The 15,709-nt window shown below is 40.7% G+C and overlaps 1 protein-coding gene across 1 annotated transcript; it reads left to right on the top strand.

The window, feature by feature from the left end:
- Positions 1 to 443: 443 nt before the first annotated feature.
- Positions 444 to 14,126, top strand: STMN2 (stathmin 2). Its single transcript, XM_009818904.2, has 4 exons — positions 444 to 537; positions 1,173 to 1,345; positions 11,048 to 11,239; positions 14,067 to 14,126. The coding sequence occupies exons 1-4, from the start codon at positions 456 to 458 to the stop codon at positions 14,124 to 14,126; spliced, it is 507 nt and encodes a 168-aa protein (XP_009817206.1). The 5' UTR covers positions 444 to 455.
- Positions 14,127 to 15,709: the final 1,583 nt, after the last annotated feature.

Raw genomic sequence — 15,709 nt, 5'->3', positions numbered from 1 at the left:
ATGTCTTTAGCATCTGCCTATGGCAACACACGGGCAGTGTTTCAGAGCTGTTCTCAATTGCATTTGGATACGTCAGAGAATTCATAAGAGCTTTATTTCTCTCCACCTGCCAGGAGAGAGTGGAGTCATGGCACTCTTCCAATGTTAAATACATTTCCTAGCCAGATTTACTTTGTATAAACCAAAGAGGACTGTCTGTGTTATACCCAAGGCTGAGGTCAGGTAGGGGATCAGAAGCAGTCTCTGCAGTACTGAGCATCTCATGTGTGATTTGATGAAGTGTCAATGTTCAGAAGAAATATTTGAAAGTAAATATTCTAGATAAATCTGCCAGCGGGGTGATAGGGCAGATTTGCTGGTCCCCAACCAGTCACCTCAGTTAAAGATTCACTAAAGAGGATCTGGGGAAGGGAAGCATGCTAACAAGGTCTCTCTTTTCAGCTTACAAGGAAAAGATGAAGGAGCTGTCCATGCTGTCTCTGATCTGCTCCTGTTTTTACCCTGAACCTCGCAATATGAACATCTATAAATATGATGGTGAGTGACTTTCACTGGAAATCATCCTGCAGGTCAGATGATGTGCTAGTGGTGGGAAATGACCCAGTCCATGATGTTAGTCAGTGGATGTTTTGCTGATTTAACAATTAATTTGCTGGTTTTGACTATTACCTTTTATTGATTGTGTATTACCCATGATGCTGGATATTGTTCCTAATAGGAACTAACTAAACTTTTAAAGGTAGCCCTCTCATACTGTACTTTTCTCAAGCTGTACTTTTCCTACTACCCATTTGAGAATTACAGCTCTTCACAGCTGACATAATTCCCAAGGAAACCAAGAAAAGAGGAAAGCACGCTTAAAAAATTAATCAGTTTGGGCACTGCTCGCAGGGGGTGTGAAATGACACAGAACACCAATAAGCTTCCAAAACTGCTGTAAATTTTTATCTTTATGAGATTAAGGTATAATTAAGCTATTACAGATAAAATGGAATGTACTTCTCTTGAGAACAGTTCTCAGCCCATAATCTGCCACTGCATTTAAAATGCCCAAGGCAAAGATGCTAAATCTTTTGTCTGTGCTTCTGATCCTACACTAACGTCTGTGCTGCTTCTCTCCTCAATACCGCTGAGGTACTGAAGGGCTTACCATTTCTCACTTTATTGTGCAGACATGGAAGTGAAACAAATCAACAAACGTGCCTCTGGCCAGGCCTTTGAACTGATCCTAAAGCCACCATCTCCGGTCTCAGAAGCACCACGAACTTTAGCTTCTCCAAAGAAGAAAGAACTCTCTCTTGAGGAGATCCAGAAAAAGCTGGAGGCTGCAGAGGAGAGGAGAAAGGTATCTTTCCTTAAAAAAATACTACTAATTAGACCTGACTTAGTGTACAGAGTAACAGCCAAGTTTCCTGTCCATTGGTATGTTTTCCATTGCCACCAGCGACTCACAGTGGCCTGCGTGGATGAAAATTATTAACATGTTTAAAGAAACAAATGAGTTTCTTTTCTTTCAGCAGCTTGCAAACAAACCTCACTGGTTTTGATGCTTGGGAAGTATGTCGCAAAATACAGATAGCTTTGGTCAGGAGGCCCAAGTGGGTTCAAATACACATGCTTACTGTGTGAGTGTAAGTGGTTCACTCGGAGCATCTATAATAGTTGCTGAAAACCAGTGCAATTCTTCTGGTGTCTTAAGTTTAAGAGATGGATGTGCGATTCAGACAGCTACTGTCTGGGCTAGCAGATCTTGACTCCTTGTAGTACCCATGGAAATTACTCACAAGGCCTGCCTGAGGCAGCTAAAACGTCATATTTATGCAGTACAGAGGCTTGTCAGCCCTGAATAAAGAGCGTTCTGGATCATTCGCCACACACCCGTATGAGGGTGCTAGCATAGCACGGCTACTAAGAGAGGCGTTTCCAACAGACAGTCTCAGTAGTGCTGGAAGTTGACCTTGTAGGGTTATCTACAGACAAAGTCTTCCCTTCTTTATGACCTTACCCATAATGGTAAAACCCTGTTTCATAATCAGTAAGTTTGTCACATAGGGTTTGGAAGGGTTATTACACCTTCTTCACAAAGGTTAGCACAAATGCAGGGTGCATGCAGCAGGAAGTGCACATTTACTGTTTATTTGGCTTTCATCATGACTGACGTGTTGAAGAGGTCTTTATTTGCTCAGAGCTAGCTCAGATTGCTTTTTTTTTCAGAAGATAAAAAGCCAAATTCCAGATCAGGTAAGTCGGAGGATGACAGGCAAAGCCAATGAGACACTCATCATTGCCAGCCTGAATTGCCAGTCTGAAAATTAGCAGTGTTCTGTATGGGCCCAGTGTTTATGCTGTGTTGCACCATTTCAGGAAAGTCGTGGCTGGCTGCAATGGCCACAGAAAACTGAAGATGTGGTAATGTATTGTCCTGGTTAATCCATGTTTCCTTTTGCTATGGCACAAAAGGAGAGCCACAGAAGTCGGAGAAGCCTCAGGAGCCATAGAAGGACTTTCTGCGTCCTCCAACCAGGCGATCAATGTTATTTTGTGGCAAATCTGCCTGCACCAGTTAAATTGGAGTTAGAAACCCCTCCCACCTGCTCATGGAGTCCCTGGTAGACAGTATCTGAAAAGGAAACAAGTTTAGATGTCTCTAAGCCTTTCATTTATGTCTTAAACAATGTGATTAGTTACTAAAACTGACATTTACAGAATTGTTTCCAGATACGGACAAAAATGTATACAGGAGTCCAGGGACAGCAGATATGCCACAGATAGCACATGGAACAGCTCCAACAAAAGCAGCTCCATTCTCCTGCCGCTCCTGTCGGACCAGATCAGGGTCGCTTCCGAGAAACCCAATGCAGTGATTACACTGGTGTATGGTGAGATCTGAGTCCACTGAAGTCAGCAGATCTCGATTACTGACAGGTCCTTAAAACCTGCCCCTCAGTTTTGATTTGCAGTGAAACCTGATTTTTCTGAACCTCACTAATTTGAACAATTCATTTAGGTGAACACTGAAGTGTTGCCATGTTTGCCATTTCTGCTGTCTTGCTGACACAAGACTTTGTGCTTCTAATGCACACACACGTTAGCACTATTGCTTCTTTCAGAGAAATACCTCTGCCAGAGTATTTGTTTCAGTAAAAGGATATGACTGTATGTGAAAGGAATATGCATTTGCACTAGCACCTGCCCAGAAGTATGAGCTTTCACACACCCAAATGATGATATGCCCCAAAGACTCGACCTGTGAAGTGCCTCTGTACCGAGTACAAATACTCAAGTAAAGATACGGACACAGAATGAAATGGCGGCAATTAAGAAGCCTGATGTTATGCATATATTTAGTGGGAAATATAAATTGAATGTCCCAAAGATTTCATTTCATTGATTTCATTACTGTTCATTTCTTCCTAAAGGAAAACTCATTATGCAATAAACTGGTAATCAGTGATAGCAATACAGACACCTGCCATTTCTTCCCCTTGGTACTATATTCATTTTGAATGAACATATAACTGAGTTAGCTAGTTAGTTTAATAGACAAGATCCCGCATATTAGCATTGCAGCAGAAATTGCTGGGAAAGGAACAAAGGACAGAGCAGAAAACTTCATTACCTCGCTGTTAAAATCCCTGGTGCTCCCATATCTCAACTATTGCCTGCATTTTTGGCCTGAAAAAGAGTATATTGCAGAAAAGGATAAAAAAGCAATCAGAGGAACAGAACATCTTCCATAAGAAGATAAATTAAACGGTCCACTTCTCAGCTTGGAAAGAGACAAAAGATGGAAGATAAGATAGAAGTCTACAAAGTCATGAATGGTAATGAGAAGTTGAATAGGAAAAATTATATTCTGTTTAACGCAATCCAAAGGGGAAGAAACACTCAATGAAATCATCAGACAGCAATTTCAAAACAGAGAGGGGGAATCACCTTTTCATGTATTGTTTAATCAAGCTGTATTTGTTATCAGACTATTCAGAGGTTATTAAAGTATTATTTATTTCAAAAAGATAATAGCAAAATTGATAGAGCACTACCTTGTAGGAAATGATTATATGAATGCAGCCTCTGGCTCAGAAAATATGTAACTTGGTGACTGCTGAAAGCTAAGGAGAGATATATATATCTCAAGGAAAGGACCAGGCAGATTTGCCCAACTTCATCTACACTTTCCCTAAGCATCTTCCACTTTCTGCTGTTAGACAAACCAGACAGACTTTCTGACATCCAGCACAGCATTTCTTATCGTGCTTTTCAATCTATGTACAACAGCTGTCAGTCATGACCATTCTAGATCGTGTCCTTCCAGCACAGTTCTAATTAAAATCAAGTATAACTAATAGATGAGAATTGCCTTTTTGGAAAAAATACTAATTGATTTCACACTGGTTAGGAATTAGGTTCTGCTCTGTTAATTAGGCAGTGTTCATTAATAAATTTTGAAACTCACGAGAACATCTGCAGCAATACATGCGCTTCAGCAGTCTTCTGCTTATGCTGGTTCCTGTTTATCATTTTTGTTTATTCCCTTATAAGCTTGTACAGGGCTCTTTCCTTTTCTCCCCTTCTTCTTTACCTCACTTGACAGTCACTGTGACCTCATACTCTCAGACCAAACTGAGAGTTTCACCTGAGGTGGTTTTTCCTTTTGCACCACACAGCGAGACCCATTTGGGCTAGTTACAGATTTGTCCTTTCCATTTATAGAATCCTCTTTACAGCATGTCGTTATTATCCCATTATTTTCTTGGCATATGTGTGCTATATTTTCCCACCTTGTTGGATAATCAGAAAGATCTTTTCATCCTTCCCACTTAAGAAATTAGAGCGCAGTGACATTGTAAGCAGCAGAAGTTTATTTCTTGCAGAACCTTTATCAATTTTTATCGATTGGCCTTGAATATTTAGCTATTATTGCTCTTGAAGTCTGTACATCAAGTGTAATAATATTCAGCTATTATTGCTCTTGAAGTCTGTCCATCAAGTGTAATAATAGCTGAATATTTAAGGCCAATGGATAAAAATTGATAAAGGTTCTGCAAGAAATAAACTTCTGCTGCTTACAATGTCACTGCGCTCTAATTTCTTAAGTGGGAAGGATGAAGGATATGTTGAATTATATATCTTTATTATCCACTTTCAACTTACTGGCATAAAAATAAAACACTAAAGGGACGCACATTTCTACTAGACTTTGGATTATGGGAGAGAAATTGTATGTAATTAAATCCTCTTAATGGCTTTGTATTGGGATGAAATTGAATCAGGCTTGTCCCTAGTGCTTAGTGCCATGAAGAATGCAGGAGAACAGTCATAATTTTTAATTTTCATGCTGTTGGATATATGCTTATAGCTACATGAGTTTTTGATACCATTACTATGAAATGCTGCAAGATAAGCCCCCCCATGCAGCCTAGCCTGGGCAAGGTTTGCTGTGCTCCCTGCAGCAGGCAGGCAGCCCAGGGCATCTCTGCCAGCACCATGGCCACACTGCATCGGGCTTCAGCACCCAAATCACTGCCCTTTTGAGCCAGCCCCACAACCTGCCGGGAGGCACTTAATACTCTTGATCCATCTCTCCTTCAGCATTGAAAAAGCCACCCGTGCTTTACTGCATGGTACAGCAGGCTTTTGGGGGGAAAAGGCTTCGCGAAGGTGGGGAAAGCAGTGGAGCTGGAGGACAAATGCCCCCTCCTAGAAATTGTGCAGGACCTGCAAAACTGGCTCTCCAGGCAAGAGGAGAGGCACCGAAGGGATCAGCACCTTCCCTGGCAAAAGTGGAGCTTTCTTTGTTCTTTCAACTCATTCCTATTCCCCTCCTTGGTTTCCTGTAATTTGTAAGCGAGCAGGCTGGGACGAAGGACAGGCACTGCCCGAGCCATTTGCCTCCCATCTTGCCCATCTACTGATCTCCCTTTCTGTTACTGCTGGCCTTTGGCTGCGCTTGTGCAGAGAGGGAATACAGCATGAAAAGCTTTTCCATGTGGAGGTCCCAGCAATATGTGTGGAATCAGCACCGGAACCAGGTGTTTCTGCCCCATTTTGATTTACACCATAGTGTTCCATACCTGGTGCCTCACCTGTGACGTTTACAAAAGATAGACAAAACTGCAAGCCACTCCTCAGCTGCTCATCCGAAAAGCGTAAGCCTATGGGATATGTGCCCACAGGAAGACGTTTGCTACCAGCTAGGAGAAGGTCTGGTGTTAGGCACCAGGGTCTGTCTCGGAGCATGTGGAGTCATGAGCAGAGACAGCATATATCCCAATGCTGGCAAAGCTTCTCCTCACAGTCTACTGTGGGCTTTGCTGCTAATGAACAATCATAAGACAAACTGACATTGATCTTCATTAATTTTAAAATGCCAGGCTTCAGACTGCAACAGATCAAGAAATGCCTCATGAGCAGGTAGGGGAACATCAGGTGGAGGGCTCAGGGGATACCGCTTGCATCCCTCCAACACACCTTGTTTCACCCCCATGGGTCACAACCGTGAGAGCAGAAATTTTGTGCCAGCTGAGGAAGAGACAGTGAGTTTTCTTGAATCACATTGTGGATGGGCTCTATATTTTTTTTACTCTACTTCATGTTCTTAGTAGTGCTCACCCAAAGGTCCCTGGTAGATGGACAAAAAAAAGGATTCTTACCTAAATTCAAGCAAAATTTTGCACCATCCGGTTTCAGTAGAAGCAGGACTTCACCTGCGATTACAGTTCAGATGTCTCTGGCTCTCCTGCCATATGGCTGTTTCACTCCTCTGCTCTGTGACCCATGCAGCAGGATCATCCCCCTCTTCTTCATGTCTCTTTAGACTGTCATCACTTTGGGAGAGGAACTGCCTCTCCCTGGGTATTTGCGCACTGCCTGGGACAGTGAGTCCTCACAACGACCAGAACAGGTGCTAATGTAATACAAATAATAGTATTCCCAGGGAGGAATAGGATGTAACCGTGCAGAGATCTGAGGAAGCCAGTGCCATGAGTGAGGTTTAACTTGAGTCCATTCCCTTGCTTTTACATGGAAAAATCCCAACCTCAATTACTTCCTCTGAAATCATCACTACTTCAACTCAACATTTCTTTCTGACTAATACCTAGACTTCACCTTGACATTTACATTGCAGTAGGAGCCTTTAATTCTGCCTTCACATTCTGCTCCATTAATAGTATTTCTCAAATACACAATACACTGAAGAATACCAAGGTTAATGCAGCTTCTGCTGAACAATGTAATTTTAAAAAACCCAGCCAGTGAATGAATGTGTTACGGAAGTGGAGCTCTCATGACTGGTAGTGTGCCTCGTACGTGCTAGTAACTAAGATGCTTGGGTGAATGCATTCAAGATGAAATTCCCATATTAAAAGCAGTTGTCTGAGCACATTTCTTGCTTAAAAGTAATCCTTTAATTTTATCTCTGCATAAATGACTTCAGTATTTGGATGTACACATGAAAAATAGATAAATGAGAGAAAAAAAGCACCTGTAACTCAGATAAGTAGAATTTTCTTCCTGTAAGTAATAATTAAAAAAATATATGTATCTCCAAAGCCAGTTTCCATAAATAATTTTGCTCATGAAGTGAGTGTTTAGTTGTCTGCATCTATCTCTGGCCAGCTAAATAGGAAATGTGGATTTCCTTTTGAAGCAGTAATCTCTGAAAACTGGGGGCACACGTGATCCTTTAGAAATATGACATGAATGTCATAGAAGTTTGCCTGTATTAACCATCTTTTTAGCACAGTAGTGCATTTCTAGGAGCAAAAGTATCTGTACCAGGAATGTTTTACATTTTTATTCCTCCACACCTAGCATTAGACGCCGCAGCTATAGCTGCATTGATTAAGCCTTGTTATATTTAAGAAGTCTTCTGAATATTCCCCCTTGAGTATTGTTTTTTCCTTTCTCCACCATTTCATAATTTTCTCTCCTTATTAATCTTCTTTATCTTTCATCCCATTTCCAGCCTTTTTTACTCATTTTCTTACAATAGCTGTACAAGAAGCACTTCCCGTAAGCTCTTTACAAGTGTGTTAGAACATTGACTATCAAGGATTTGAAAATATCCTTTATCCAGCACTTCAAACAACACAACACTGAAAATAAAATTGGAATAAAAACTTCCTACATATGTTGGAATCCTGTGTCAAGACCATGGGAGTCCAAATGCAGCAGTTAAAGCCAACACAAACAACAAAGGGAGTCTATTAATCCCAGTCCCACGAGGTATCTGGGGCCATTCATTTAGCCATTGCTGGATGTGTAGTAGACTTTGAACAGAGAGGGTGGCCAAGTTCTTTTGCCAAATGTGTTGGAAACAAAAAATCGTTTGACAATCCAGTACATAAACATACCAGCCGCCTTCCAAAATTGTCATAAGGGGATTTCAGAAATGGTTTGAACACCAGGGAAACAGGCAGACTCACAACTGGGGTACAACGACATTAGAGTATAAGGATTTTCGTCATTATCATGCATTAGTGGGCAAATTACTTTTGAATGTGTTGTCTGCCAGTGTAGCCTCCAGAACTATGTGTACTTTTGATATGGAACTCTAATTTTTCACTGTTCTCCTGGATTTATGATAATAAGTAGTTCCAGAAGGCAAAGGGTTTGAATGGAAAAAACAAATCCTGAAAAACAAGCAAGTGCTCCAAAGTCTTAAAGGCATTTTGCTACCCCCCGTTGAAAGCCAATGTTCATTTCAAAAATGCTGCTTATAGGCACAGTGCAAATCTTACTTTTTATTGTAGCATCTCCATGGGCCCTAGATAAGTCCTTGGAAATGCCTGTTTACCAAATCTGAAAATGCTTGCTTTTATAACACATTATATATACATATTTAAACACCATGAAATGTTAGCCTTCCAAATTAACAAGTCACTTCTTAAACGTTTCATGGGAAAGGACATTACAATTAGTATCACAGTATCTTTTCCATTCAAACTCCCAACAGGAAGGGAAATAGATTCTTAGATTATCGACGTTACTTTTAAATCACTTAAGCAAAGGGTTAACAAAATTCATATCAGCAACCAAAATTTAATGATGGTCAAACTCAAGTCACCCAAGCTGGTCCAAAAATGGTAAAACAAGATGAAGATGTTCAATTATTTCAGTTTTACATTGTACAAAATAATTCAAAATAACTTTTTTACATTTTTAAATAGCCTACATTTAAAGACATGTTAAATGCTAAGTATGTGAAATAAAATTTTTTGCTTCAAAATAACTTATTTTTATTACATGATTACTAAAATCGTTGGTGTTTTTGTTAAACTTATGTGGGGCTTTTATGATTTTTCAATTAGTCTACAAATTTCTTCCTTTGCCCAGCTCTCTTTCTCTTTGGCTCATTCTCCTTCCATTCTCCACCAGTGAAAATCCCTCTTCTTTTGGCTGTGCCTCTCTGGGGACTTTTTGTTCTCATTTGCAACATCTTTTAGCCTGCACAACAGTTATGTTCTCCGAGTCAAAGATCTGAAAAATGCTTGCTCTATTACTATCTGTGCAGCGTGTGCTGTAATGGCGGTAAGAGCAAGGAGGAGCCTTTGTAAGGTATCAACCATTTCAGTAGGCCATTCCCATCAGCAAGTGCTCCAGGGAGCACAGTTTGAGAAATGAGCCCTTAACTGCAACCTGGCCAGAGGTGAAAGCAAATGCATTAAGTGGCCAAGATGGACGAAAGTAGCTTTTTCCGCTGATCTCACGCAAGCTATTACAGCCTTGCAAAGTCAAATGTGTTTTACTCCAGTGTCTTGCTGCAAGATGTTCTGCCTGGCTTTTGCAGCCTTTTCTAGAAACTGCGTAATTTGCCTCGTCACTGCTTTTGGCTTTATGTGTATCTTACCTTTGTTGAAATATTTGTTTTCTCCTCCCAGTTGCATCTCACTCATGTAAAAGAATTGCAGCCTTTTTCACTCCATTTAAAGCCACATGACAGAATTTAATAGGATTCATTATCACTAATTCTAATTAGCGGTTAAAGCCCTTAATTTAGGCCTTAAACTAATTCATTTTTACAGATAACAATGGCAACAGTGCATTGTGATCTGCTCTGAAATACACACTTAGCTTCCCAGCACCATACTTCATTCCCTGATTTCTGTTTACTTCTTGTGCTCCCTCTAATTTATTTTATTCAAAAGCATACAATGTTGTTTATCATTTCCAAATAACCCTTCTGAAACATACTGTCTTTTCAACTAGACTTGCATGGGGGATGGGCCCAATGCTGCAAGTTCTTTGGCTTCTCTCCTAGGATTAGTGGTTTCATGTTAGTAATTTGATTTAAAATAACCAAGCTTATGCTTCTGAGCAATAAGTTTACAAAGAAGAATAACACAGTATTGCACGTAGGCTGCATCCATTTAATTCCTACCTGCAGTGCTCATCTTGCTTGCAAGATTCGGATTTTTGACTAAAAATAGCTTTTTTGTTATTTTCTATAGAATAAAACCCCTTTTTTCCCTTCCTAATCAGTGAGATGAAGCCAAACATAAAAATCACGGGTAAAAAACATTGTCTGAATTGATTCTGTCTTTCACAACAGTAAACTTCAAAGCCTGTTATTAACTATTCAAGCACATTAAAGGATAGTCCAACCTAGGCGAAAAATGCACCTCTCCTGTGTGGGCAACCTCCTTTTTAACACTGTACATACCTTCAGCCCCCAATCCCATATTCCTACAAATAAAATGCTCGTAGTGAAAAGACTGCAGCCTTCAGAGGTTGAGCAAGTACTGCAGTAACCCAGACAACCCAGGGCAGTAACACATGATAGCATTTCTTGTTAACAGAAGTGCTTTGCACACTTCTCTGCTGCTCCCTCAAGCACATACCTCAGATTTAGCCAGTGCCTCTAAGCCCCAGTTATTGAGGCTAATCTGGTTTATACACAGAAGTGATCTTTCCAAACAGTGCATGTAACAACAAAGCTAGAAACTTTACACAGTTTCCATACTCAGTGAACAGTTGCCCTATGGGGCAGTTTTTTTGCTCCATGTGAATATTTAATTTCAGCCACATGTCTCTCTGTTTCCAGTCCCAGGAGGCCCAGGTGCTGAAACATCTGGCAGAGAAGAGAGAACATGAGCGAGAAGTGCTTCAAAAGGCTTTGGAGGAGAACAATAATTTCAGCAAAATGGCAGAGGAAAAGCTGATACTGAAAATGGAACAGATCAAAGAGAACCGTGAAGCTAATTTAGCTGCTCTTATTGAACGTCTCCAAGAAAAGGTAACCACACCACCACTCCTCACCCTAGACCAGAGAGGAAAATCTAATCAATATTTTGAAGAGATGTAGTGGGTAGCTCCTATCTCAGTTGCTACACTTGAGAAATTTTTAAGTCAGAACCCCTGATGCCTATCTAAACCACCACTCACTTTTGAAAAAGACTAAACGTCTATAATGACACAGTCACAGAATGGTTGAGGTTGGAAGAGGCCTCTGGAGGTCACCTGGTTCAACCCCCCTGCTCAAACAGGGCCACCCAGAGTAGGCTGTCCAGGACCATGTCCAGATGGCTTTTGAGTATCTCCAGGGATGGAGACTCCACAACCTCCCTGGGCAACCTGTGCCAGTGCTCGGTCACCCTCACAGTGAAAAAGTGTTTCCTGATGTTCAGAGGGAACCTCCTGTGTTTCAGTGTGTGCCCATTGCCTCTCGTCCTGTCACTGGGCACCACTGGAAAGAGCCTGGCTCTGTCCTCTTTGTACCTTCCTTCAGGTATTTATATAAGATACCCCCTGAGCCTTCTCTTCCCCAGGCTGAACAGTCCCAACTCTCTCAGTGTTTCCTCACAGGAGAGACTGAGACATGCTCCAGTTCCTTAACCTTCATGGCCCTTCACTGAACTGTCTCCAGAGAAAGGCTGATTTTTAAGAAGTGCTGTGAACAAATGAAAGGTCACTTGTGTTTAGATTTCAACTTTTAAGAAAAGTCTTTGAACGAATCAAACAGTTGTCCTGTGTCTGTAGTTCTTGGTTTCTGAGAGGAGAAAGACGAAAAAATATAGGAAAAGAATCTTTCCTGAACATCAAAAGGGGCCTGTTCTTCCATAAGTCTTGCAACTAAAGGAGAGTAAATTTTCTTTTGGATATCTTTGGTACAGTCAGAGGAAACAGGTAAATCACAAACCCCAGTATGCAGGACCAAGTGTGCTCTTGTCCAATACAACCATTCCACGCAAGAGAGAGAAACGTGTGAATAAAGATTTAGAAGTGTTAAGAACAAATTAATTAGTTCTGCATGAATGATGACTTGTTCCTGTCAATGATGAACTTTCTAATACTTTAGTAAACTGACTAACAGAAAGAAAATAGCTCTCAGTGGTTTTCAATGAGATCTTCTCCATAAGCACCTCTGCTGCTTTGTTGGAGAAAAAAGTCTCGGAGAGCAGGAAAGAAACAACAGAAACCAAAGGATGATGTTACAAGTGACTATGCAAACAAGATAATCCTTGACCTTAAGAACTGTACCCAGATTACTTGACATTTTTGCATTAGATCAGTTTGCAGGCACATATCCCAAAGCTTATGAAAACAAAGGGAAAAGCCAACTAGCCATCCTTGAAGCCCAGAACAAAATGGGAAGGACAGCTGAAGCATCTGTCTGTCCTAGGTTAATGTTAACAGACTTAAGCCCTGTTTCCACAGCAATATGACGGCATATGTGCATGATATACAAAGAAGGCTTCTGAACAAAGATGACAATAACTCATTTGGGAACATTGGTACAGACCAGTAATTAAAAATTGCATGATTGCCAACATGAAAGTGAACCCTGAATATGAAGGAAAAGAAGAAGTGAGATATCTGGGTCCAAATCTTCAAAAGTTGCTCAGAACTGTGGATGCCCTGAGGTTTTGGTGTCGAGAAGTTCCTAAAATCAAAGATAACTTCTGTATACTGCAGTTAACAGGAGCAAGGAACAAGTCCCATATAACATCTAGCATTCAGAATTCTGGAACTTGTAAGAAACTGTGATTTACAGAGTCAGTTGATGCAATAGGCTGTCTTGGCCTGTGATCCATAGTCCAACTCAGACAATAAAAAGATAACTGTTGACTTCAGTGAATTTTTGACCATGAAAGACCCACTAATGTATGGAAATAACCTAGAGAGTGCCTTAAACTGAAGTCAGGTAGGGATGGATGTTTGCTTCTGTAGTCACCTTGTGCTTGTCATTTGGTTGTCTGGGGTTTTTTTCCAGTGATCAGACACAAGAGGTAAAAGTCTGATAGTTTGACAGTTGAAAGGAGAGAGGCATAAACCAAAAATCCTAAAACCCAGAAGCTGCCAAAAATAATAGTTTTATAAACACCCCAAGTAGAACATTCCTAAATTCATTTGACAGCTGTTGTTCCTGACCAGAGGCCCATTTCCACAGAAATATCTGAATATACAGTGGCTCAAATAAGTCTAAATTAATTATGACTGCTTTTGTAAAAAGGAAGAGAGCATGGCTGAAAGTGGACAGAAGGGTCTAGCATTGACTTTTGGTAACCATGTCCCTTCTCCATCATAGCCAGAGAAAGAATGGAGAGGACAGCTGGCTTCATCGTTCAGTCTAAGGGGATGTTTGAGATGTTCAGATTGACCCAACTTGGTGGAACTAAATTCTTGGACCTTTATGGTTCCTAAATGCTACAGATAACACAGTAACTACCACTTCTTCTGCATACAGTGTGGAAGCAATTAATTCAAGCCCACTCATCCTTCTCTATATTTAGTTCAAAGAGCAAATGTGAGCAAGTGGCACATTTTATGCTGCAAGCAGCACTTCTCTGTGTGGGCCTCTAAAATGAAACTCTGTGAGCTGCTGAGGATTATAAGGCTATATCAGATAAAAGACTGAGCTCCAGACCATAAGCAGAATGTAAGCGTTGAACATGCCTCAGGCTGGTCTGGTGGATGACTCCCATTGTTTAAAGATGGTTGTGCTGTGAAACAAGTTTTGCACAAGCATCAAATGCACAACCTGAACAGGTTGTCATCAGGAGTCTCCCTGGGCAGGCGGAATGAGTAAGAGGTTTGATTTTTCCCTTCTTGATGTTTTCCAGGAGAGGCATGCTGCAGAGGTCCGTAGAAACAAGGAGCTCCAGGTGGAACTGTCTGGCTGAAAACAGCAATGGTGGATGTGACCCATCCCCACCATTAGTAAACTCCCCCTGCCTATATTATTATGGATCATGCGATATCAGTATGGGAAATGTATGACATGGTTTAAAAAAAATAAAATCAAGAACTCAATAAAAAACTTTAAAAAAGAAACAAAAATAAAAACAAAACCAATGCGGTCTCTTTGCAGAATGATTTGCTTGATGTTTAAAAAACTTGGATCTTATTTTGTAAATACTTACATTTTTGTTAAAAAATACAAGTATTGCATTATGCAAGTTATTTCATAATCTTACATGTCCTGTAACAGGCTTCTGATGTTGTCTCTTTCCACTCGGTTGAATCTGCTGGGTCTGTTCATTTGAAGCACCTCACGTCTAATTCCATTCCCTGCGACTTTCATTCCAACCCACCACGAGGTCAGTAGTAGTTCTATGGTGCTAGAGACCAGTCATTGCCTAATAACCTAGACCGCTTTGCCATCAATAAGCTTTGTTGAAACAGTGACTAGATCACAGGTATCGTGACTTCACGTTCAGCTGTCCAAGACAAAAGGCTCTTAAAATGTAGTTTCTTCAAATGCAACTTATGCTACAGGACTCTGTAGCGTGATATATAATTGAGGTTAAATCGCTACGTGCAGTACTTGTTGCTTCTGCTTTTTGAGGTGAGAAGCAACAAATATAGCTGTGCAACAGAATGAAAGCAAGTGGGATCAGTTTGAGGCAAATTTAAGAGGCACATTGTAACCATCAAGCTATGACAAATTCTGGATGATGCCAAACAGCCATACAAATGCTAATTGTAAAGTGAGCTTAATTCACCACTTGAAAATTTATTGATGGAGCATCAAGTGGCTTTATCTGTAGATGCCATGATCTATGATACTTATCTGATGCTACCACATTACATGTGTAAAATAGTACAAGAGGCTACCAAATATTTCACCCGGAACCCATGAGCCAGTTGTTACCTTTCTTTTTTTGACACTGCTGACTTCCATTCGTCATGACCTTTACTCTTCAGTGTTAGCCAACCCTACCTAGTGACAGACATCTAGGACTAAGAGGGCTGAAGCAGGAGGAATGACTAGACAGGGTGCTTGTGCCAAGTACAGTATCACCAAACCTAACACATCGTCCCCAAAATAGCTGCAGTTTTGAAGTTGTCCCTACCCCCTCTGGAGGTTGCTGCCTGCATATTCTACTCTTCATTAGTGCTATTTTCCTGTATGTCATTGTGAGCAAGCTGTGATTAATAAAGAATTGGGGTTCTGTGAACTGAAAAAGGGCTTGTCTCTTCTCTCGCTCCATTACTTCCTTGACATGTGCCCATGTGAGGCGAAAACCTAATGTAGTCCTAAAAGCATGGAAATGAGACTTAAATAAGACCTATTAATAAACCAAGACTATTTCTCTGCTAATACAGGACTAACCCTGCTATGTGTTTTCCAGTGCTTAGGCTGGTTGTTTTTAAAGATTACTATATAAACCGAGCCTACAAATGTGACCTCTACCACCAAGTTTATTAAAAAAGAGAACTAGCTACACACACACATGCACATGCACCCCTTAGTCCTGACTCA

This window comes from Gavia stellata, chromosome 3 (genome assembly GCF_030936135.1).
Source record: "Gavia stellata isolate bGavSte3 chromosome 3, bGavSte3.hap2, whole genome shotgun sequence".
In the NCBI taxonomy this organism is placed as follows: Eukaryota; Metazoa; Chordata; class Aves; order Gaviiformes; family Gaviidae; genus Gavia; species Gavia stellata.
Note: the sequence above shows the minus strand (reverse complement) of the source record. Positions and strands in the feature narration are given on the sequence as shown.

What these genes read in the sequence shown, in the direction of transcription:
- STMN2 (XM_009818904.2), top strand. Translation starts at nt 456, where the DNA reads ATGAAGGAGCTGTCCATGCTGTCTCTGATCTGCTCCTGTTTTTACCCT. An exon ending in CTGCAGAGGAGAGGAGAAAG is followed by an intron (nt 1,346 to 11,047) that starts GTATCTTTCCTT and finishes CTCTGTTTCCAG; the next exon opens with TCCCAGGAGGCCCAGGTGCT. An exon ending in TTGAACGTCTCCAAGAAAAG is followed by an intron (nt 11,240 to 14,066) that starts GTAACCACACCA and finishes GATGTTTTCCAG; the next exon opens with GAGAGGCATGCTGCAGAGGT.